Source organism: Gambusia affinis, linkage group LG04 (assembly GCF_019740435.1).
Source record: "Gambusia affinis linkage group LG04, SWU_Gaff_1.0, whole genome shotgun sequence".
Classification (NCBI taxonomy): domain Eukaryota; kingdom Metazoa; phylum Chordata; class Actinopteri; order Cyprinodontiformes; family Poeciliidae; genus Gambusia; species Gambusia affinis.
Window position 1 is genome coordinate 31,723,423 of NC_057871.1, and position 26,241 is coordinate 31,749,663.

Consider the following 26,241-nt stretch of genomic DNA (forward strand, 5'->3'; position numbering starts at 1 on the left):
ATAATCAGAGACTCATAATAAATCCCAGAATTTGTCCGTCATTAAGGTAGTTTTAGTCAGTCTCTTTCTGTCCATCATTTCCCGGATGATCGGTCCCGCTGAGTCTTTGTTGATGTCAAGTTAATATATTACCTCTGAATGACGTCGAGTTTCGCGTTGCGCTCCAGAAAACTGCAAACATCGAGACCAATATGAACAGCGCAATAAACGTGAAAACAGCCACGAATGAACGTGTCCGTAGTTGGCAATAGTTATAATGGCAACTTAACATCATTATAATTATTAATATTAAGATAAGTGTCACAAATCTGTGCAGCCATCTGAGCTGTGGAGCTGCAGGAGGAGCTCTGTGCTGTGACACCAAACGCAGGGCCGTAACGCAGAATCTGGAGGCTGGGGGAGGGGGGCTTTAAAATCCTTCTTAGAGTTTTCCAGACAACAGTGGACCACACAAATTACTCACGTTTTTTATTTTTTGTACTGTTTTTTTGTACAATCTCCTCTTCAGTTCAACCTTATCAGTGGAGACACATTGTTGATGTTACCATTATAAAATAGCTTACAATTAAGTATTAGCAAAGATCAATGTGATTTTCACAGGAGGTGGAGCGTTGTTGTTAGCAGCTGCTGAATGTAAATAAACAGTTACTTTTAATGTAACTTAGTTACTTTCCAAGTCAGTATTCAGTAATATAACTAAGTTACTTTTTCAAGGAGTAATCAGTAGTCCGATTAAAGTTACTTTTTCAAAGTAACTATGCCATCACTGGTTTTGGCCAGAGCGGGGCTGAAGGTGGAGTTTTTACAACGCCCCCCACCCACCACCTTCGGGGGGGGGGGGAGGCGCAGCAGGCATTGTGCTCCTTGGAGGGGGGCTCACCCTTTCATACTTTGAAAACCCCTGCTCTGGAGGAATGTGGTCTGTTCATCTTTTGTAGTTATGTTTCACTTAAGCCACATTTAAATACCGATGAGGAGGAACTGCCTGCTTAAGGTCATACCACAACATCTTAACTAGATTTTAAACCAGGCAGCTCTGAAACCTTAGATTTATTTTATGTTTTAGAGAGGCGGACATGCTGGTGTCTTTCTGCATAATGATCTCCTGCTGAATTTCTGTTCGGTTTAAACCAGATGTAAGTAGACACTTGTATCCCAACAAGTTCCACTTATGGCTCACCATTCCACTTAATATTAACCCAGTAGTCTTGGGAATCATCAAGAATCATTCTAATCATTCTACATACATGTGTTACATTGTAACACATGTATGTCCAGTCTCTCTGTCTTATTGATGAATCATAAATGCTGTTGTAGGTTCCTTAGGGATTTCTTGGATTAGTTAGCAGTGATCTTGCAATAACTATTATAGCCATGAAAAGGCCCTTTTAAAATGTTGCTAAAACCCATGGAGGGAACCCAACAAACCAGCAAAATAAGCTGATTAGCTGAGACGACAATAAAATGAAACTTTTTGGACTATATGCAAAATCCATTGTGTTAAAAAAATGCACACTGCACAGCATCCAAGGTGAAACATTTGCAGTTTGTAACAGGAAGAGCTGCAATGCAATAGTTTTATTCCCAAAGTGCGTAACTAAATCCAGTTGAGATTCAGAGTAAAGCTTTGAAATGTATGTTCACATGCTCTCTTCTTCCAATCTGTAGATGGTTTAACCTGACATACACATACCTTCCACAGACTTGCAGCTGTAATTGCAGCAAAATGTAGTTTGTTAAAACGTTGTCTCAGGAGGGTAAACACACGTTTATCACAAAGTTTTCTTTTGACAAAATGTAAACAATCTTTTCCTTCCATTTCACATATATGTTCATATTTTCAGTAATTTTGTTTCAAATTTTATATAACTTTGTTTACTAGATTGTTATTAACAGTTTAGAGGTCAATCTAACCTTAATTTGACGGATAATTAAAAAAAAATTATTGTAAAATGTCAACCTATATAATACAATTCAGTAGAACATTTGGGTGCACCTGACTTTTTGTAATGTCTGATCTCATATTTATACAGTAATGTGACTGTGAAAAAAGCAGCTGATCCTTTGCCATTTTGAATTTTGGTAATGTTTCGTTGTCTGTAGGGTATGCGAGTGCTGGTGGATGCCCGAGACAAACTGGGCATTACCTGGCAGAGCTGTGAGAATGAGAAGCAAGGCATGCTGGTGATGTCATGGGAGGGGCGTGTGGGTGCCTCGGGGGTGGAGCCTGGTGAGTTCCAGCTCTACGTGATGGCACTGAGTGCGCTCTGGATGGATGCCGGCATACGGGAGGCATACACACGCCGCTCTGAGTTCCAGCTGGTGAGTAGATTAAAGACAGTTTTCCAGGTTGTTGTGTTCATGCAGCCTTTTAGTATTACAATTCCCTGAAGTGTTCCTTTGCACTGAGATATTAATTGGTAGTTTGTGTACAACTATGCATTACAGGAAAGCAGAGTCTTGTTTTCATGCAAGACTCCAAGTTTCCCAACATGAGCAGCTACATGTGATGTCCTATTACACATATAGTGATGAGCGAAAAAACCTCAGAATAAATTAACTTTTGACTTCCGCAGCAGATCTGCACTCTGTTTTGTGGCTCTGCTTTGAATTGCAATAATATAAATATATTTGAAGCATGTTTTATTCATACTTGTATTTTTTTATACTTTATGTATAATATACATAATATACATACTTTATGTATAAAAAAATACAAAGCCTTTTAAACTGTTTCCTGGCTGAAATCGATCATAACGGCTAAGGAAAAATCTCCTGAAGGTCCCAATATACTTGTCTGTTGTGAAACAGAGAATGAATATGTGGAATAACCAAGTTATGGTCTTTGTTAAGTAATGCATAAGCTTCATTAGGTGCTTTTTCACTAGCCCGCCTCTGACCAGTTCGGTTCTGGTGCAGTCCAGCTGGACTCATTTTCCATTACATGATCCGACACGGCTCAGCTAACTCTAAGGGTACACTGTAAAAAAAAAAAAAAAAGGCTCTAATTTATGGTAAAATACTAAAAGTCTGGCAACCAAAATTGCCAGTATTTTTACCATATTCATTGAAATACAGTAACATTCTTTCAACCACAGTTGACAGTGTTTGGCCGTTTTTAGTGAAATACTGTAAAATCCTGGCGACCACAGCTGCTGGTATTTTACTGTATATCCTAAAATGTGGTTTTACCATAGTAAACACGCTCATACTTTGTGAAGCATTACAGTATAATATTTTGGCATCTGTCACATTAACAGTTCAGAACTGCAAACTTTATGGCAACTTACTATAAAAAACGCATATACTGTCTACATAAGTGAAAAACACAGTAGGCCTGTATGAAACATTATGATATTTTATTGTAAAAATCAACATTATATTAAATTACTGGTAGCTGAATTTTACCATGAAAATTACACTACAACACACAAATCAATGTGGTTTGTCAGCATTTTAATATGGAAAGTTAAAGAAAATAAGCCAAAGTTTAGCAAAAATACAGACTATGATTAATCCACTTAAAGAAACAATTTCTATTTTAACATTCAGTTAAAAAAGAACTGATTCTATTTCCTGTCCAGTTTCCTCACAGTATTCCTGAGATCTGAAAAAGCCCCAGCATGTGTCCATATAAGGGATTCCCATGGTGGAAGAAATACACGTCATAAAAGGACTCTTGCTCTGGGTTGATCAAGAGTAACAAGTTACTGAGTCTAGACTTTGCTCAGGAGGGTGTGCAACACAGATATGGTCTTTCAAGTCAAAGGTTGAGTTTGAGGCTTATATGTTGTCAATCAGGTGTTTACCGTAAGATCCTCTTTGCAGTTAGAAAACAAAAACAAGGCAAAAGTTAGAATGATGCACTGCATAAACATCATATAAACTCAACATTCACTTAAATGTTTGTATTACCTTTGTTGACTTGCACACATGGCGACTGGTATTTCAACCAGGCGATGTGGTCATTTCTGACTGAAATTCAGAAGTTCTCAAACTTCTGAATTTGTTGACATACTCTCTTTAACCAGACGAAAAACACAAACATCAAATGAAGACCTGTTGTTTCAGGAAAGTTTCTTTCATCCTTCAATTTTCCCTTTTGGGAGAAACATGGTTCTCTTTACAACTTTTTACTTTTTGACCACTCATTCTCAATGCAGAAAAAGTCTGGTCTTGTACCATTGTCCAACAACAGAAAAAATAACCCAAAATTTCTAAAACAAAAGGATTATTTAAAAAGTGAACAGCCTTTATGTGGTGTGTGTATGTCACCATCAATTGCTTAGGTTTGAGCTTTAAATCATGTTTTCTTTCCATGTTCATGAGTCATTTCCTTATCAACATTCTTGGATCTCCATGGCAAACATTTGGTAGCACTTCAATGCTTCCTCATGCAGTTCGCCGCCCATTTACACTGAGCTCCGTCTTGGAGCTGCAGTCCCCAGCCGAGCTCCTCTTATTGTTAAGCTCAGAACAGAAGACTTTATTTTATTTCCATCTTGTTGCTGTTGTGAATGTGTTTTATATACATACCAGAGGTCGCGATAACGGAAGATTTTCCATATTTGACCAGTTATTTTTTTAAATGACAGGAAAATTTTAAGCCCATCGGTCATTTGACAGGTTATAATTAACACCTTTGACTGGTGCACATGCTCACACATGACTTTATGCAAAGAGTTCATCATAGAGGCAACTAAAATCAAATAATAACAGGGTTAGACTTAAAGAATAACAATCTCCCCTCTACCTTTATTCAAGGTCTCATAACACTCATTCTGAAACCAAACAATGACCTACTTTTATTGATTATTTGAAACATATGTCTACTCAATAATAATAATAAGATTGTGGCTAACGGAATTCAAGAGTTTTTGGACACTGTTGTTGGTGAGACACAGTTGGGTTTTATAAAAAACAGCCTACTTTTAGATCTAGATTTATTTGAAAAGATGTCAAAACTGGTCATAGTTGTATGAAAATGAGAAATGTTTATTCTGATAAACATTTCTGATAAACTCATATCTCCAGTGGTGCTTACCATACCTGAAGAGATTTCCTGATTGATAATATGCCACTCTCTCCATACATCAGTGTGTTTCCTTAAAAAGCCTTAAATTCATGTATCTAAAATTAAGGCCTGAAATGTTTTATATGGTTAATTAAAAAGGTAAATTAGTCTTAAATATGTTAATGACAGGTGTTACGTCTCGCTACCCTCACCCTGGTTTTTTTTAATGCTGATTACGGGAGAGAAAGGGCTGCAACAATAAGTGCGTAATGATTTACACAAAAAGGAACAAAATAAAGAAAACAAAATGGGCACCTGACGGAACACTCAGTGTGTGGGAGCTTACCTTAAGTGTCCAGTCAGTAGATCATGTTTCTCGACCAGATGGCATCCATTGAGAAGGGGCGAGCACTCGCGATCCTTAGTCCATCAGCCACTCCATTTAATAGTTTTTTTGTTGTTGTTTTCTTTTTAATATTTATTTATTTTATTTTATTTTTTTCTCTTTTCCTAAAAACCGCACGTCTCGTGACTCTGTCGGTGGTCGGTCTTGACAGGACTGTATCTCCCCAGTGCTAGGATTCTTAGCGTCCAGCCGATTTTTCCAAAAACAAGTCAAAACAAACAAAAACAAACTTCATCCCGGCCAAAACTTCCGACGCTCCCCCTCTGGGTGGATCCGTCCCGAGGTGAAGGTACTCTTTTTCATCCAGAGCCTTCCTGCGCTGTATTTTTAATTAATTTTTCTTCCCCAAACTCCGCTGCTGCCACAGCTTCGTACTCACCACTATCACTCATCAATTTCAGGTGCGCCACCAGCCCAGCTAAAAACACCTGAGCTGGCTGTGCCCCTCCCCCACTAGTGAACTGTCAAAGGTGCCAACAATAAAACAAAAATAAATAATCAGGAGGCGGAAGCAAAGTGTGAGCATGTAACACAGGTCTATTTATTTAATTTTCATTTAATATTTTCAATAGTTCGTTGTTTTTTTTTTTCATTTTACTGGGCTTTTCTGAGAACCAAAATTTCAAGTAGTGCAGATAGATATTCATTGCATTCTATGACTTGAGGCAATGAGGCTGCTGGTAGCTTGATGCTAAAATACGTCTACTAGTTACCCAGTTTTTTTGTGTTTGTCATGGATAAATGCAAATGTATTGCCAGTTGGCCTGACAAGCATTCGTCTTTGCCACTGGCTCACTTCTGTGGCCAACCCATGAAATGCTACATTCATTCTGTGCAAAAAAGCTTGGCACTTACAAGGGTTAAGAACTTCAGAGAGCCTTATGCAGTGTGAGAAATACAAAAATTCTACCAAGAGCCACAAAACAACCCCAGAAATATCACAGTTGCAATCCCATGGTGTTGCTGAAACAGTGTGTGCTGCTAGTACAAGCACTGAACTAAGTTCAGTAATTGGACACACACTCAGACGTTCAGTGGATTTTAAACATGGTTGTCAAGCACTAGTCTTACCTGTTGAAGAATTAATTTAAACCAAGTTGCTACTATGAAGGGAAATGCAGCTGAGAAGGATAAGAAACATAAAAGTAGATCATGGAAACAAATGAGAATAGAGAGCAACAGGTGCAGCTTTGATAACAAGTATGGGAAAAAGGTTAACAGAAACAGTAGTTAATGTCTTCAACTAAAGCAAAAATTTGACTAGATCTATTGTTAATCTCAGAGAGTTTAGTGATCTGAATTTTTTTTTCAAATCACTGGATCTGCATGATGACTGACATACCATTCAACCTTATATAGTAATGACCCAAGAAAATCAGTCCTCCACTGAAAGCAACAGGGTCATAAGAAATGCTTATAGCTGAAAACTAGAAAGTAGAAGTTACTGTGATCGGCTCAGAATTGCAGAGAGGGAAGCCAGAGGAAGCATTAATTCATTTTCAGCATAACTTCTTTTTTATTTGCAGACTTTCTAAAGATGCAATTATTGTTCTTTTGAGTATAAATGAAACTGGTGAAGTGGAGCCCCATGGAGCTCCATCTCACATGTCCCATGCAGCAGATCCAATCTGAAATGTTTCTTTGACAGCAGTGCAATGCATTTTCCTGATGTATTTAATAAACACTGATAAACAGTGTATTGCACAGGGCACAGAAGCTTTTTTTTAATCCTACCGCTGGCCACAGAAGACGATCATGAAAATAAGTGTCATGATGGGTACCAGTTTTCCACCAGTTTTCTGATACCCACATGCAGAACACAGAAGACGTTGTATATGTATAAGTGAGTTTATTGTGAACACAATAAATGACGAACGTGGAGTAACTGGTCTGGTTCAGGGAAGGTGTGATGGACCGAGTTAAAAATTGGAGGAGTCACAGGATATATTAGAAAAATATTATTTTAACCCAAAGATAATAAATAACAAGATAAACGGAGCTCATAAAAAGGTCAAAGAAACAAAACTGAACTCAGGGAAAAAATAAAAACAAACTGACTGCACAAACAAACACACCTGACATCACCTAACAAAGAAATGACACACAAGGGTTTAACCCTTTGAAGTCCACGCCCGCCCTGTGGCGGGCATAACGCTATGCATTTAAAATACGTCTGAAAAAAAAAAAAAAGACGCCTTGCGAAGTGTGCATTTCATTTCTGTTGGACAGTAGAGACTTCAAACTTTGTAAAAGTAGTGGTTTTATATTGATTTTGTTTTATATTTACTTCCAAATAAGACCAGGAATATGATCGATCATTGCGCCACATCCCCCCCCCTTCTCTCTCTACTCACTCACTCTCTACTTCCTCTTCTGAGAGGGGAGATGTGGTACTTTTTACTTTTTTTATTTTTTACCTGATTTCTATACAGATGGCTTAAATTAAAACTAAAGAAATTGCCTTCCAACCGCATCAGAGTTCACTCTTGTTACATGGCTAAAACTCTGTAGACCTAGGTTTTTGGTAGATCAGAGCTAGCTTTTGTAGTTTGTTTTGGAATTCTAATTTGCATTCATACTTCCCAAACAAATCGGGCTTTCTAGACAAACGAATGACCCAATTATGATTTTTTTTTAAATAATGTGACCTGTATGTGATCTTTTCATGACAGTCTGAACAATACAGATCTGATTCTTTTCGAATGCGACACAGGCCACTTGGGTATTCGATATGTCACAATTCACATGTGACCTAATGTTCAGGTCGCATTCATCCGACCTGAACGTCACTGATACTTGACAAATGTTCCTATTCTGTGCCCTGATACTCCCAAGCTGGAAGAAAAATAACAACTACGACTGACAATAATGAGGATTAAGTTGTTGCTGGCTAGGCCTGTCGCAATAAACAATAAATTAATTAATCGCACAATAAATTAAAACTATCGACCTCATTTTAATTATCGGCGTTGTTATTTCTTCTAGCCTTTTTCTCTTTCTGTTGATGACACTGAATGAACCTCTACCTTCTGCATTTCCTTACTGTAATGCCCAGCGCACATTACACAATTGAGTTGTCGGCCGATTGTTGGCCCATTTTCAAAACTTGAGAGATCGCACATTAGCTGACAGAAATCCTGTAGGTGTAACAGTTCAATCGGGTTCCATCTTGCCGTCCAACAATGGGCACAAAATAATAGCTACAAGTCCAGTTAACTAGTTTTAAGACCAGGCATTAATCAATGTTTTACTACAATCTACCTGTAATGAATGTGGCTCTATTGTCAGTCCTGACTGAGTGAAAATCATTCTAATCTATTTATGTCACGTTAACAAAGAACAGCTGAAAAGTTACCGGGCTTATCAACTGCGGTAGCAATTTCACTCCAACTCCTCCTCTTGTCATTTCTATATTTTTTGCAGGAAATGTTGATTAAACATTAACATTGTTTCCACGTATAACCTCCAATGTCCGCTGGACTTCGGAGTGCACCGTGTCAGCTGTTTGGGATTCCCCTCCAATTTCCCCTCAGAAAGCACAGAGGGGAGTCCGCGCTTTCTGAATTGTAACAAAATTGTAAGAAATGCTCCACCATTAGCATTCATGTTTACTTTTGCAAACACTGAGCACTTCTTTTTTATGGCGGTTGGCAAAGCACTTAGAACGCTGACATTTTTTGCGCCCCTACTGTGCATGCTGGACACTTTCAGGTCGTTTGCCCGTTCACACTGGAGAACACATACAGGTCACATATATTTGGAAGTGTGAATGGCCACGACAAAAAAAAGTCCGATTGGACAAAAAATAGGAATTGGGTCACTTCAGGCTGCGGTGTGAACACAACCTTAATCTGATTAAGACAGACTAAACAGGGCTGTTGTTAATACACCCTTAGAATGCTCTAAAACTCAGAATGCCCCCGCACCCCCTCCCACTCAATTTTAGATCAATCCTTCTTCCTGACCTTGATAGGCTAAAACTGTTTCTGAAACAAATGAATGAATATATTGCTAAAATCAGGCCATGCAACTGAGAGAGACTTTTACCTAATGGTCAGTCTATCAAACTGTTTGAGATTTTTTTATATCAAAAAGTTACAAAATATGTAAAGATACAGCTGGATCTCAGTACATTATATCATTTATTTAAGTAATTCAATATATATATATATATATATATATATATATATATATATATATATATATATATATATAATATATATTTGTGTATTATAGGTCCATTATCCACAAAATGACACATTTTAGTCATTTATTTCTGTTGATATTGATGATTTTGGTTACTACTTAAGAAAACCCAAAATCCAGAATATAAACAAAATGGTTGAGCCATTGAAGGCCTTCACTGAAAACACTGGCTTTTCATATGAATGTAAAGTTCAGTGGAAGGAAAGGTGGGGTGTAAAAAGATGCACAAGTAGCAGAGGCAATGAGAGAGGTTCACTACAGTCACTGTACACAGGTACATATCCATATCCATATCATGGACTTCATCTGTCACATTCCACAGTCCAAAAGCAGAGATCATGTCACAAGTCTTCTACCTCTTTTACATGGATTGTTGCTCAGTTGTCCTATGTTTTTTTCTAAATATGAAAGGAATTTTTGTTTTTCACTTAGAAATCAAGGTTTTGAAGTCTTAATCTGCTAGTGTTTGGTCACTGTGTTTTATCAAGTCCAAAATAACACACCCTTTCTCAGAATGCTTGAAGGGGGTGCAGATTTACGTTGCACCACCCACACTGTCAAAAGAATCATTACGTGGTTTAACCACCATGGTGTTATTGTGCACTAAACTGGCCTGGATATAGAATTCATGGATTGTTTTTAAGAGACAAACAGCAGACCAAACAATACACAAGAGTTGAAGGATGCCAGCAGCCATGCTGCATTGATTAAGTAAATTAAAGACCAGGAGCCTGGACCTGTCATGGATATTCTTTTCAGTCGTTCTTTAAATGTGCTGACTTTGCATTGAAAATATTTTTTGTTGAAAACATAACTTTTTGAGAGCCAGAATTTTGTGTTTTATTAGTTTTAAGCTAAAAGGTTATTGTGCTATTCCATAAAAAAAAAAATCTCTTGCTTCCAGCACAGTCTGGGCTTTATTCCATTCACTTGGATTGTCTCCGGTACAATCTGGGCCAATCAGTGAACAGAAGAAGAAATTGAGAATGAATTGTGGTTTTCGAATTGTAGTCTGACTGTAGTTTTAGCAATAGCAGAGGAGGAAGTGAATGAAGCCGTTCAGTCTGTGTTGGTGACACTGCCTAGTTCCGCTGGGCTCTTCTCTCTTCTCTGTGGAGGATGGTTGTTTAGAGCGCAGGGAATTTCCGATAAACTTTTAACGCATAACGCATTCATCACCAGCAAATGTTAGCGATTGGCTAAAATTTTAAATGCCTGCAGGAAGCTATTATTTCTCAAAACATTCTGTATGAAACACACAGTGTAGAACAAGAGGCCAGTTTTATTAGGCTAGATTTGTCATAATCTTGAGAACAATCACAATGCCTGAAATAAATCTGAATTTTATTAGCTTTTCAACAGTTTTAAAAAGTATTTCCTGGAGATTCACATCTAATGCCAATGACAGCTGTCATGAACTGGACAGAAATGATTGAAAAAGCATCAAGTCTGTGTAAAAACATTAAGTCAGTGGTTTAAATACATTTGAAACCTCATTAAAAAGCGAATAGAGAAAGTAGACACTGCATAAAAACAACTGGCAATAAGGAAGAGGAGTTTTGTCAGCCCTTTGGTTTAATAAAAACCAACTAAATCTCTATTTTGAAGTAAATGTGCTGACGTAGATTCTCTCCACTTCTCCTTGCTCAGGGAGGTTTTCTGGGGACACCAAAGTCAGTTTTTCCCAGGCACAGCTGGAGCTGTGTTTCCGGCAGGTGGGGCAAGGGAGGGAGGGAAAGAGAGAGAAAAAAAGAGAGGAAGGGAGGAATTAAGGAAAGTCCAAAGAGAAGAAGAAAAGAAGGGACAGGGAAGTGGAGACCGAGGGAGGAAAAACAAGTGAGCACAAGCAAGGATTTTGTTTACTTGTTGGTTTTTCTGTTCCCACCACACCCAGATAACATTCTCTTAAATATAGGACATAAACAAATTAACCTTCTGCACCCAACCAAAACAAGGCTGTACAACCATGCTGCAGCATAGACTCATAAATAAACAAGGTTTTCATTTGCCCAGCATACAAACACTGCAGAGAGGAGCTGTGTGTCAGCAGGCCTCTATCAGCAGCCGTGGCGTTCCTATAACTCTAATGTTCCAGGATGGTTCCAGCTAAAAGTTACACAATTGTGAACACAATTTACAGATTATTCTAGAAAAATTTACGTTTTAGTCTTTAACAGTAAGCAAAATGTCAGTTTGTTAGGTTCAATGAGAAAAACTGATAGTGAAATATGATATAATACTGTTGGCCTTAGAGCATAATTTACTTATTTGACATTGATATGATGCTTCTGCAAATCATAGTGATGATATCTCCTTACCTTGCTGGGTTTTAAAAGATGACAACCACGATTCTTAACTCAAAGCTTTAAAATTGTTGCACAAAGTCATTTTTAATTCACTGCCTATTGTTCATTTGTTGACCTGCATGGCTTAAAACCAGATTTTTATTTTGTGAACATTTTTGTTCAAATGAATCTAGGTTTTCTTAATTTCATCAAATTTTATGAATTATGAATTCTAGACAGAATAACTTTTCCTGTTTAGCACACCTATCAAGAAGATGGGTAGTTTCCTACCAAGCTATATGCTTGGTAGGAACCATCAACTGTTACTTACATTCACTGTAAAACATTTGAAGGTGGTTAAACTTGAAAATGAAAGTCCCCCTGCTGCCTTGAAAACGCTATTTAAGTCAACAAGAAAATTGTATTGGTTTTAACTCAATTAATGTTAATGGATGGATGTATCTCCATCCATCCATCCATTTTCTGTACACCCTTGTCCCTAGTGGGGTCAGGTACCTATCTCCAGTGAACATTTCGGGCAAGAGGCAGGGTCATCCTGGACAGGTCGCTAGTAGTCTGTCACAGTACTGATGTATGTATTCATTGGAATTTGTTCCTTTTGATCCTCTATACCTGCTTGTGTCTGTTATGAATCCCTTCATGTCTGGGAATCCCTCTCTATTCCTCTGAACCTCCACCCCCTATACCTCCACCCTACTGCCACTGCTGCTTACGCCTTGCCAATCAAAATCTCCAGCTTTGTGCTTCCTATTGGTGCGACACTGTAAGTCACTGGCGGGGTCACCAGCAGGGTCACTGTGGTCACATTTCCTGTATATGGGGCCAGACACAGAGAGGCCTCTGTGTCATGGCTGATCAGAAAGAAGGGACTTTTGCAAAAAGCTGCTATCTGTACAAGTTTGTGTTTCTGCACTAAAATTGCTGAACAGGTTTGTGCTGTCCCTCCCTCGCCCATGTTCTCTGCTCTGTGCTCACATGCACAGCTGCTTCTTGTTGAATGGAAGGGTATTTCAAAGAAAGTAAAAGGAAGAAAGGAAATTAGTAATTAACCATTGTTAGAAAATAAGTTTTATTCCATTTCAAGCTTTGCAAAAAGCTGGGCTTCAGATTAAGTCTGCCAACTTCAAACCTGCCATGCACCCACTGCAGGTTACGCTGCCGTACAGCTGTAACCTGATTATACCGTTTCTCTGTTCCAGACTTTCGCTGTTCCATTCAAAAATCAATTAGCAGCGTCATAAAATGTAGATGAGCTGTGTAGTCCATCAGAGGAAAGAGTATCATGCACTTAATCCACATTACTGCTCAACAGTGGGTTGAGGAGCGCAGAGAAAACTGTGATGAAGTGCAGAACCTGAGCTTGGAGAAGTGGTCAATGGATTTTATACTGCAGAGAGTGCAGTATAAAGTGAAATCAGCTGTTGCTACAAACAGCACAAAGCATTCAGCCTAAACTGTAAACTCCATAGAGAGCATTCAGGTGTATACTGAAAAGAAGTAAAACCCCTGTGTGCAATGATGCAAGGAATTATATCATACTTTTAATGTCTTACCATCAGGACAAAAAAATATTCTCCCAGAAAAGAGTGAACCACTGCAGTAAGACATGATTTATTCACTGATACAGATCAGCATTTTTCCTATTCCTGTTACAAATTCACACTGATCTGTAGATTTAAATAATTTCCTTCCTGTTTTCTGTGCAAAATGGAATTTATGGGAGTTATTTTTACAGGATGTCAGCAGCAACCTTCTGTAACCTCGACCGTTTCACAAAAAACTGCTTATGTTCTTGTTCTGTTTTAGTTTTTTTATGGAAAATTATAATTTTCCATATTACCAATAAAAATAAGATAAGAAAAATGTTGATGTATTCAGTACTTATTTATCGTATATGGAATAAAGTCACAGTAAAATATTTATACTTTAAAAAATGTCATAAATGAGTGAGCATGCAGGCCCTTAAAAAACTGAATTTATGCAAAGACGAGACTCCCAAAAAATCAATCAATCAATCAATCAGACAATCAAGCAATGAATCCTATTTATTTAGACCCAATTATGGTCCATAAAAATGAAGCAGAACAACAAAAACAATAAAAATAAAATAATCATCTACTGCCATATAAACTAAGGCACCAGTGATTCCACAAACTAGAGAAGAACCTCACTGAGCTTTGAACAGAGTAAAAAAAGAAGTGGATGGATTGTCCTGGATATATGACACAAGATATTAATTAAGAAATACTTCTTCATTCTTAGGGCTTTCATAAGATGTATGTATATTCAATATGAATATCCTATAGCCCAATCAACCTCCAGTTTGATCACTTTAATCAGCTGATCGTAACTTTTATGTCACAACACTGCAACACCGGCAGAAATTATGCCCTGCACTAACTTGGTGATAGAGCCAGTGGTAGATTCACCTGCACCATAAAAATTTTCATTCAGGGATTTAAGTCTTTCTAGGTCCTGCTTGGATAAAAAAAAGTGTTTACTTGGTTGCACAATACATCACACGTTTCCAGACGTTTATCCATCACAAGACAATGTGATTTGTCCGTATCTGGACGTCCTACACTCAACCCATGCACATTGTATGACACAATATTAATGCTCATTAACTGTACTTACTCTAAGGTTTTTGTTCGTACTTGCTTGGGTCTCTGTTGCCTCCCTCAGGCTCAATACGTCTCTGCTCAGCTGCTCCATTCAGCTAAGCAGATTACCAATAAAAATACACATCCATGCTGCCAAATCCATCAGATGGTAGCTCATACAGGTAGTGTGAGACAAACCTGGGAATGTTCTCGCCACATTCATTGAACACCTTTAGGCAGTCTTTTTTTTTTACCCAACCAGGGGGTCTTTTTGTGGGCTCTAGTGTCCCTTATATGACAGTAGGCTGACAGGAAAGGGGGAGACAGACGGGGGAAGACATGCGGCAAATGTCACCGGATCCGGGAATCGAACCCGCGACGGCCGCGTCGAGGACTTGAGGCCTCCAAGCGTGGGTCGCGCTATCCCCTACGCCACCACAACACGCCCCCTTTAGGCAGTCTTAATGTTCTTAGTATCCTGTTGGGGGCCTTTATGTCTGATGCAGCAGACACAGTTCAAACAGCAAGTGCTTGCACTCTTCAATCCATTAAGATAAGAAATTACTTGACACCAACAATAAAATTTCATCTTGTGACAGAGCCCTCATTTTGATTACAATAAAGTATAAAAGTTCATCCTGTATTACCACTCTCTCATCTGCTGTTTTATATACAAAAATCTCAGATTTTGTTTGAGAACCTCCAGTACACACTGCTGCATCTTGTCAAATCCCAAATTCAAACTGTGGATTAAAAAATATGTATTGCTTATTTCGTCAGTGGGGTTCTGATCCAGTGCTGGATCTAATTAGCACTGGATCAGCTACTGGTTCTAATATACATTAAATATTCTGCTCATCTGGTCCAGTCTGTTTATAAACGCAGTAGCAGCATATTAAACAGAAACATAATAGGCCTGATATGATTACAGGAGATCATCTGGTCTCTGTGTTTGCATTGATTTATGCGTTATTTAATAAGAAGCCTCTTCTCTGGAACAAGAATCATTTAAGGCCAAGAAATGAAATTGTTCTAATAATCATATTAGATGCTCTAATTTTATTTTTTTAAACCATTTATGTTCTTTCAGTGCTCAAAAAAATAATAAGATGATAGTTGAGTAAAAGTTCTTTTCTTTCCTTCATGCCTGCAGAGCGAATCAGTCAAATACTTCCTGGATAACTTGGACCGTATTGGACAGCTGGTGAGTCTCACTCAAATAAGCTCTCTATTCCTCATACAAGACAATGACTCTCTCCTGTTTTCAGAGCTATATTCCAAGCAAGCAAGATATTTTGTTTGCAAGAAAAGCGACCAAAGGGATTGTTGAGCACGACTTTGTCATCAAAAAGATTCCTTTCAAAATGGTGGATGTTGGGGGTCAGAGGTCACAGCGACAGAAGTGGTTTCAGTGTTTCGATGGGATCACGTCAATTCTCTTCATGGTGTCTTCTTCAGAATATGACCAGGCAAGTGCATTCTTAAGCTCACATGCATGCATTAGAATCTATAAAGGTCAGGCTTAGAATGTCTCTAAATATTTCTTTTAAATGCACACAAATTTAAGAACTTAACAGCACACAGAAATTATTTTACAGAAAGGAGATGTTCAACCATTCCTCCTCTCACAGCCCTGGTTCCTCACTTATGTTTTCTCATTCCAGCTAACCAAACAGGTTGTCTGTAAGATTAAAGTCTAGTATGGAGTGGAAATAGTCTCAAAATATCTGTGGGTGTGTAAAAATATCTGTGCATGTGTAATACTGGATTTGTATGTCGTGTAAACATTTTTGTGTGTAACTTTGGATAATTGTGGAACCATATTGTGGTTCTTACAGTATCTGTTTTTCCGGCCAGCGAACCATTCCCGCCACCCAGTGGTCTTTTTGTACCGCTCAAAAATGCACAATATGTCTATAAATAATTTTGGAATATTATAAGAAAGTGCTGAGATATACAGTTTTCTACGGTGGCCGACAGGTGCAAATGCGCAGCAAAAGAGAAAACATGCAAACAAAAAAAAGACACGCGCACAAATTAAATGCGGCAAACAAAAAGCAAATAAAATGCAGCAAACAAAAAAGAAGACACCCCCGAATGAAATGCAGCAAACAAAAAGTGTTGAAAACGGAAGTGCTCCAGACCACTAGGGGGAGTATTATATTATAATATATTATAAATATTATATTATTATAATATTTATAATAATATTATAATAATATAATGTCTTCTTTTATAATATTTATAATATTATAAAAGACGGCGTATCTGAAAAGAAATATAGTAATACGTACCTTTACTTTCTTTCAAATTTCTTTCTCTGAATCTTGCATCTGGTCCCATAGAAATGAATGCTATTTTCTTTGACTCCCCCTAGTGGTCTGGAGCACTTCCATTTTCAACATTTTTTGTTTGCTGCATTTCATTCGGGGCTGTCTTCTTTTTTGTTTGCGTCTCTCTTTTTGTTTGCTGCATTTCATTCAGGGGTGTCTTCTTTTTTGTTTGCTGCATTTTATTTGCTTTTTGTTTGCCGCATTTAATTTGTGCGCGTGTCTTTTTTTGTTTGCATGTTTTCTCTTTTGCTGCGCATTTGCACCTGTCGGCCACCGTAGTTTTCCAACGAACTAACGTATTTGCCACTTCGGCACAAGCACAGTGACAAAACTTGGAGGATAAAAACACTAGACTCAAAGCAAAACTCAGATGACCCAGCTTTCTACTAGCATGTAAACGCACCATTTACACACAAATCTGGGAGCTCCGGTAGCATGAAATGAGTCTCTAAAATACTCGTGCTGTGCGTAAATGCAGTTTTGTGTGTGTGTATCTGGCGACTCGTGCGTACTTTTTCTACATTTGTAGGTGTAGGAGAAGGTTTATTTTCTTTTTATGGTCTACAAATCATGTTTCACAGACACAATTATCCAAAGTTACACACAAAGATGCTTACACGAGTTACAAATCCAGTAACTTGCACACACATAGATATTTTTACACACGCACAGATACTTTCACACAGACACAGATATTTTGAGACTATTTTCACTCCATAGTCTAGGGAATGGGAACAATATGCTACTTCAATAAAAGATTTTCCAGCCAGCTTCAATATTTGTTAAACAAATAGTATAGATGGCATCAAAACTATTTTTCTCTTGTGCAAAACAAAAAATAAAAATTACATTACCCAGCCATATATGTAAATGTGTTTGAAACATGAGAGACAAAAAGTCTTTAATATATAATAATGTTCAGATCTGATTAAAATTTTCTTTAGGCTGTCTGAGCCTAACATAATTGATTAGCATACATATGGACAGGACATACTGGATAGCCTTATTATGTCAAATGAGACTCCAATATGAAAAACATTTTTTTAAAAACTGTCAGTATAGGTAAAGTATTTGGAGGGAAGTCTGATAGAAACTAATATTTGCTTTAAATAAAGTCCGTGCTCAGACTGTAAAGCTAAATATTAAAGTAAAGCAGCGAGCATGAGGATTAAATCCTGGCTAGATGTTCTAGATGGTCTGACTGAAACTGTTGTATTTCATTTATTTTGGTAAATATGAGCAGTTTCTTTGATATAAATGACATGTACTGAAAGTTGGAAAATACTGGTTAAAAATGGCTGCACATTAAGGAGGACCTGGGTTTAAATCACAGCCTGGAGTCTTTCTGCATGTTGTCCATCAATGCAAATGTTTTCTCTGTTTAAGGTTGTGTGCATGAATGTTTGTCCTGTTTCTCTGTGATGGACTGGTGACCTGTCCAACATCTTGTCCAATAACCACTGGAGATGGGCACCAGGGAGTAAAAATGATGGACAGTTAAAAATGTTGATTTATATTTTGTATAAACTTAAAATCTGCATAAAATCTAAATTACAAATGAAAATTGTAGGTAAACCATCTAAAATATCACTGGAGGGTTAGTTAGTTAATACAAACATCATAATGCTGCACACACCTCGGTGGTTAAAGCAGGACTGGTTTAACACATCTGAACTAATGCTGCAGCACTAAAGCAATAGAAGACTCTTAACAGCAGCACTTTTATGTAGGCTGCATGAGAGCCACTCAGAATAATTAGTGATCTAAATAATGTGCAGAGAGCATCACAGGATAGACTATTATTATTATGTAATGCTGATACTGTAAAAATATTTTTCATGCAGGCTCTTGACTTTTGGATTTATAAAACGGACAAGAATCTCAACATTTGAGATTGATACAAAGCTGCCTTTGTGGCACACCGAGGAGCCCTGCTTGTACTCATAGATATGGCTCCAGTTCAAATCAGGGGTCATATGATTATGACTGAATCATTAATTGTTCCTCTGATAAGGCTTGGAACCAAACAACCCATACAAAGTATAATGTAGAGTGTGTTTGTGTGCAGGTATTGATGGAGGACCGCAGGACAAACCGCCTGATGGAGAGCATGAACATCTTCGAGACCATCGTCAACAACAAGCTTTTCCTCAATGTCTCCATCATCCTGTTCCTCAACAAAACTGATCTGCTAGTGGAGAAGATCCGCACTGTGGACATCCGCAAGAACTTCCCTGAGTTCAGAGGAGACCCCCGCCTGCTGGATGACGTACAGGTGATTGATCAGAAACAGGCTTTGTCTGCTACAGATTGTGAATGTTCATGATCATGCTTTGTTTCAAGCTTTGCCTCTGCCAATATTCCTTCATGATTTGCTTTGACTCTAAGAAAGGAAAAGAACATTGAAGAAAAGAAAGCAAGACAGGAGAAGAGAAGAAAAACCTCCAAAGACCAACTCTGTGTTAACAACTTCTTTAACAGACATTTGTTCTGGTTGTTTTTGTGTAAAAAAAAAAAAAAAAAAAAAAAAAAAACATTCATACCTCTAAACCTTTCAATATTTTCCACATTATAACCACCAATCTCATTTTACAGTAACACAACTAGAGAATACTTCTGGAGTAGAATTCTGATCATTTTAGGTGATGATTTAACATAAGTGTGTTGTGCATTGTGTCTCCACCAGACCAGATTTAGTTCTTAACAGATGGAGAGTAAACTCAAATAGACCAATTATTTTAGGTTTTTTTACAGTTTATCATAGTTTTTAAGCAATAATGGTAAAAGTTCATGACTAAGCCTGATGTTACTTCTTAGGTATTATTCTTGCTTCACAGTACAGTCCCTCTTAAAAAGTAGAGCTTAAAATGTGTCTTCATGTTACGACCAGAATGTTGCCAGTAAAAGACCCACATACAGCTAAAAGCAGACGTTTACACACACCAGATAAACTGACAGACATTTTTAAACTACATCCACAGGTTAGCCTCTAATTAACTCAAATGTGTCTGTTAACCTGTCAGAAGTTGCCAAAGCAAAACATGATCATCTGGGCCTTACCTCATTGTTTCAAGAGATTGTTATCATTCTGTAGAGGCATTAACAAATAAATCTCTGGCATATTATTTCTCTCATTTTTGTTTCATTTAGCAAATAAAAATCTTTTTTGTGATTCCAGCTAACCCAAAGCAAGATAAGTTTGGTCTGATTTAACTTCAAACAGTAATAAAAAAGGGAGATGTCTCTTTATCTTTATCAACCCTAACTGCTTACTGGAAGGAAAGAGATACATGGTTTTTAAATTTTCTTTAAATTTTACAGATATAGAACATCAAGCTCTCATCAATATGTAACAGCAGGTGTTTCGACACGTTGAGGAACTGAAAATGTCACAATTTGTTCTTTTATATATAATTTATACTCAGTTGATTGGATGGAAAACATCTTTGAACAACAATTTTTAGTAAATCGGTAAAACTCAAGTCACATTATTTGGTCAAAACCACACAAAAAAATTTACATCTAACAAATGGTGTGCGCTCGTAGTTGCAGCGGCTCATTGCTCTCTCGGTCGGTGCTATGTCTGGCTGTTAGTGTACGTGTTGATTTGTGTTCTGTACTCGTCATGCCGGACAAACAAAATATACAGTCGGGACGATCTCCTGACGATCGGTGCCCGCTACGAACAAGATGTTACACAGCTGATTTTCAACGCTTTTGTTCAACATTCCGGGGGACATAACGAGGAGCCCCGGCGCGCCGTGGATTACCATCACAGCAGGGAGGAAGCGTCGGCGGCATAGAGAGAGAAGGCAGAAGCGGGGCTGCAGGGCCAGCGTACTAGCTAGGCTACGGAGGCAACCACACAAACCACCGCTCCCCAGCCTGTTTCTCTCTAACCTTGCAAACAAGATGGATGAACTGAGACTTCAGGCTGCATCTCACAGCGCAGTGAAGGACAGCTGTATTCTTCTGATCACGGAGACCTGGCTGCATCTCACAGCGCAGTGAAGGACAGCTGTATTCTTCTGATCACGGAGACCTGGCTGCATCCAGTCCAGACGTAGCGGACTCTGCCATCGAGCTAGCAGGCTACACATTTCAGCGCCACGACAGAACGAAAGACTCTATTAAAAGCAGAGGGGGGTGAACAACACCTGGTGTACTAACACAGCGACTGTCATCAGCCATTGCTCCCCAGACCTGGAGTATGTGACTGTTTGATGCAGACCAAAATACCTCCCCAGAGAGTTCACCGTAGTCATGGTAACCGCTGTTTAACTACCACCGGATGCCAATACTAAAACAGCTATTGGACTTTGGCATGGCAGCGTTAGCCATCTGCAGAGCACTTATCGAGATGCTGTACACATCATAGCGGGGGACTTCAACCATGCAGACTTAAAGACAGCGCTCCCCAAATTCCACCATGTAAAGTGTGGCTAACACTCTGGACAAAGTCTACTCCAACATCAAGCTAGGCTACAGGGCTGGACCACTTCCACACCTGGGTCAGTCCGATCACCTGTCCCTGCATTTAATTCCTGCTTATGCACCCCTCAGGAAAACTGCTCCAACCATCACCAAAACCATCAAATCCTGGCCCCAGGATGCGACACAGCAGCTGCAGGACTGTTTCGACAGGATAAACTGGGATGTTTTTGAATATCAGGACCTGGATGTTTTTAAAGACAGTGTACTGTGCTATATCAAGAACTGTATTAACACTGTAGCTGTGGATAAATGCATCCGGGTCTTCCCAAACCAGAAGCCCTGGATGACTCAGGAGGTCCAGCGACTGCTAAAGACCAACAATACCGCCTTCAGGTCTGGTGACAGGACCGTCTACAGTACAGCCCAAGCTAACTTGAAGAGAGGCATCAGAATGGCTAAGTCCGACTACAGGAGGAGGATAGAGGGCTATCTTGACAGCAACGACAGCAGGCAGGTGTGGCAGGGAATCCAACATCTCACCAACTACAGGACCTACCTTGCAGCTGCGGAAGGCAACGCCACGCTGGCAGAGGAGCTGAACCTCTTCTTTGCCCACTTTGAGGTGAAGCCAACAGAGGCAGCCACACTACACCAAGCAAACCACAACACCACACTCCTCGTTGTAGGGGAGCACGAGGTGAGGCGTACACTGGGGCCGTCAACCCAAGGAAGGCTGCTGGACCTGATGGCGTCCCTGGACGTTTCCTGAAAGACTGCGCCGATCAGCTGGCTGGAGTCTTCACCAGGATCTTCAATCAGTCCCTAGCCCTGTTTACAGTCCCATTCTGCCTGAAATCTTCCACCATAGTCCCCATACTCAAGAAACCTCACATCTTTTGCCTCAATGACTACCGGCCAGTGGCACTAAACCCTGGTGGTGACAAAGTGTTTTGAAAAACTGGTCCGGGGTCACATCATAGCACTTCTCCCTCCTGGCTCTGACCCCCACCAGTTCGCCTATAAAGCCAATAGATCCAATAGATCCACAGAGGACGCTGTGACCACACCCCTCCATGCTGCTCTGTCACATCTGGAGCAGCAGCAGCAGACAAAAAACTAACTTACAAGTAACTTTTCAGCTTGGTGATAATTAAGGTCAATAATTCCTTAATATTGATTTTATTAAGTATGTGTGGATGCTCTTTGTAGACTACAGCTCTGCTTTTAATACCATCTTCCCTCACAGACTGGTGGACAAATTGGGAGACCTGGGTCTCCCTCACTCCACCTGCATTATGAGCTTCCTGACCAACCGACAGCAGAGAGTTAGGGTGGGCAAACATACATTCACTGCCTTAGTACTGGCTCTCCACAGGACTGTGTGCTGAGCCCCCTGCTCTGTTGTCTGTACACATACGACTGCACCTCTGCCCACCACAGCAACACCATCATCAAGTTTGCTGATGACACCACAGTGGTGGGGCTCATCTCAGGAGGCGACGATTCCGCCTACAGGGGTGAGGTGGAGCGGCTGTCAGTGTGGTTCAGGAGAACAATCTGCTCCTCAACAACTCAAAGACAAAAGAACTCATAATAGACTACAGGAGAAAAAAACAGATAATACACCACTAACCATTGGGGGAAAATGTGTGGAGAGGGTAGCTGACTTCCGTTTCCTGGGGGTCCACATTGAGCAGGGCCTCACATGGAACATGAACACCTTTGAGCTGACAAAAAAGGCCCAGCATAGACTGTACTTCCTGAGGGTTCTCAGGAAGAACAACATCAAGGAGAAACTGCTGGTGTCCTTCTACAAGTGCTCCATAGAGAGCATAAGGGTTTTGAATACAGCCCAAAAAATCATTGGCTGCCCTCTCCCCTCACTGGAGGACCTGCACAGTGACCGCTGTCTAAAGAAAGCACAACACATCACAATGAACACTTCTCACCCCGAACATTTTCTGTTCTCACTGCTGCCTTCAGGCAGACGATACAGAGCAATCAGAACAAGAACCAACCGTCTCAGAGACAGTTTTTACTCTACAGCAATAACAAAAGTAAATGCAATCAAAACAACCATTAATCATCATGAATGAAGTGTGTGTGAGAAAGTGGCTTTTCTTATTTATTAGTTTTTGTCAGTTATTTGTTATGCATTTCTTACATTGTGTGTAAATTGTGAGACAGTTATTTTTAAGCATATGCACTGACTGATGGCACTTTTTAAAATGACGTTGTTTCGTTGACAATGACAAAGATTTATCTATCTATCTATAAGGTGAAGTCTGTAAGAGGAAGACCAGGTTTATTTTCCGAGTTTAAAATCAATCACTGATTATTGGTTATTTGCTGTGATGTATTTGTGAACAAACCCAACTCAAACAAAAAGATTACACCATATTGCAGTCATGTTAACACAAGAATCAAACTATCAAGTTGATTCTTAAAACTTTTACAAAGTAAATGTCCTAAATAAATCCCAAAAGTACTTTTTTTTTCTTTGCTGTATGCATTACATGAAATTTAATGACCTTGTCATTCTCTATAAATGAATGCTACAGGTTTAGATCTATGGTCTGTGTTACAATAAAAACCTTTTCTAGGGGCCCCTGAATGTCTGGAGGCCCCTCCCAGTAGCTACTGAGTTTTCTTTGCCTTGATATTCCAGTCTTACAATTCTAGATCTCGGAGGTGCTAAATTCAAAAATTAATGTAGAGTTAACCCCTTTGAGCTTTTTTGATTTATAAAGCAGTCTGCAGCCAAGTTGTTATAGAGGTTAAACCGTCAGATATTATTAGGGTTTATTTAGTAAAATAGCAGCAGTTTTGCTTATTTCATAACTTCATAACCAGCAACCTTCTCTCCTCTGGTCTGTTTTACAGCTACAGGCTCAGATCAACTCAGCCCTCCAGGACCACCCTCAGCAGAAACTGAAACTTTATACCTGTTGGGGAAAATATAGACTATATTTGCTTTGCATTTCCCCTCATGATGGCAATGACATAGTAGGATCCACTTAGATTCTTTTTTTTTTAAATTTCTTTTATTTAACCAGGAAAACCCCAATGAGATCTAGATCTCATTTTTAAGAGGGACCTGGGCAGAAGTCTGCAATACACAGCAACCTGGTTTCTTGATTAATATTGTTGCTATGTTGTTGTACGGTGTTTTAAGATCTTGCTCAATGTGCCCCTTTTTAACTTTGAGCCCCTGCTCCTCCTAAGGTCTCTGCACGGCCCTGCAGTTAAATCTTTTTCAGCCTATCAAGTCTTCAACTTGCATCAGCTCTAACCAGCTTCTCTGCTCCTGTTGCAGAAATTCATTATCAGGATCATGCTGTCACCACTGTGTGTTTATGGTGTGTCTATGGTGATGTGAAGTGCTGAGATTAAATTTCATGAGTGAACTCATCATTTTTATCATTTAGGTGGCTTTTCCAACATTTTTTAGATTACAGAATGGAATAAAATTTAAGAGAGAATAAAATATCTAAACAATTTGTAAATGAAGTATGCATTCCATACACTGAAAAAAATACCTCTTTGGATAAACATAAAAAAATCATAGAAAGGTTTTCCACCTGATTACTTTGCTTTATTTCAGCACCATGTAATTCTGTTAGTCCTATTTAAAGCAAATGTGTTAGGTCAACTTAATTTATTAAGGTTATTCTAATGTAAAGCAATTGTGTTGGCTCAACTTATGTTATTATGGTTATTCTATGGTTGATTCTAAATCAAAGTGTTGGCTCAACTCAATATATTATGGTTATTCTAATTTAAATAAAATGAGTTGACTCAACTTATTTTATTACGGTTATTCTATTAAGTTTTGGCTGAACTTAATATATTATGGTTATTCCAATTTAAAGCAAATGTGTTGGCTCAATATAATTTATTAAGGTTGATTCAACTCATTTACTATAGTTGGACCCAATGTAATTTAAAAGAGCCAGCGCAACTAATTTGCAATAATTTGGACCAAATAATTTACTTGACTAAAATTAATGGCAATTTAGTTGAAACCAACTCTTTTTTTTTTCTCCTTAGAGTTTTTGCGGCGCTAGTGGCTTGTATTTTTTTGAGACAGGAGGCAGACAGGGTGAGGACATGCAGCAATGATCGCCAGGACCGGGAGTCAAACCAGCAACGTCTGTGTCAAGGACTAAGGCCTCCAAACATGCAGTGTGCTGAATCCCTGCACCACCACAGCACGCTGGAGAAACCAACTTATATTACAGTGATACCTTCACACTACTTATTAAGTTGATCCAACTCATGAAAATTAAGTTAACTCAACAAACATGCTTCATGCTGAAAGAAAACTATTTAATCGTGTGAAAATCCTTTCCATGATTTAATTATGTTAATTCAAAGACTTTTCTTAAAAAAAGAGTCTTTTTTAAAAAAAGTCTTTTTTTTACAGTTCTTAAATGCTGGAAGAAATTTAAGAACTGTTTCAGTGCAGTTCTTAAATGCCAATAGTGCCCTGCAGAGAAAAACAAATATCTATAGTTTAACGTGTAACTAAAACCACTCTGACGTTTTCCCAGGAGCAAAACAGTTATGTTGCATAATCTCTTGTGATCCCGTGATCTCGCTAGATCCTCTTCAGAGGGAAATGAATCTGACTAAATTGAATCACGTTATCTCAACTTGAATAACGTATTCAAGTTGAGATAAAAACGATTGTCTCGCGTGAACTCGTGTGATATCCCGTGATCTCACTCGGCTTTAGCACTATATCACTCTGACTATAATGAATCATGTTATCTCAACATGATTAAATTTCATAAAGGTGAAGTTATTGAATTTTTTGTTTATGCAACATGATTGTATCACGTTTTTGTTTGAAACATGAAATTATTTAGTTAAAAGTACATGATATTCTTTTGTTAATCTGATAACCCCCTAAATTCATTTTTTACAGTGTAGTTTT

At 38.7% G+C, this 26,241-nt stretch overlaps 1 protein-coding gene across 1 annotated transcript in view; it reads left to right on the forward strand.

Annotated features, from left to right (window-relative positions):
* Positions 1–26,241, forward strand: part of gna12a (guanine nucleotide binding protein (G protein) alpha 12a) — a 56,439-nt gene that overhangs the window by 26,833 nt on the left and 3,365 nt on the right. Inside the window, exons 2-5 of the mRNA XM_044114713.1 lie at positions 2,104–2,322; positions 15,689–15,739; positions 15,804–16,004; positions 18,937–19,143. Coding sequence (XP_043970648.1) covers positions 2,104–2,322; positions 15,689–15,739; positions 15,804–16,004; positions 18,937–19,143 — 678 coding nt within the window. The remainder of the gene's footprint in view (positions 1–2,103; positions 2,323–15,688; positions 15,740–15,803; positions 16,005–18,936; positions 19,144–26,241) is intronic.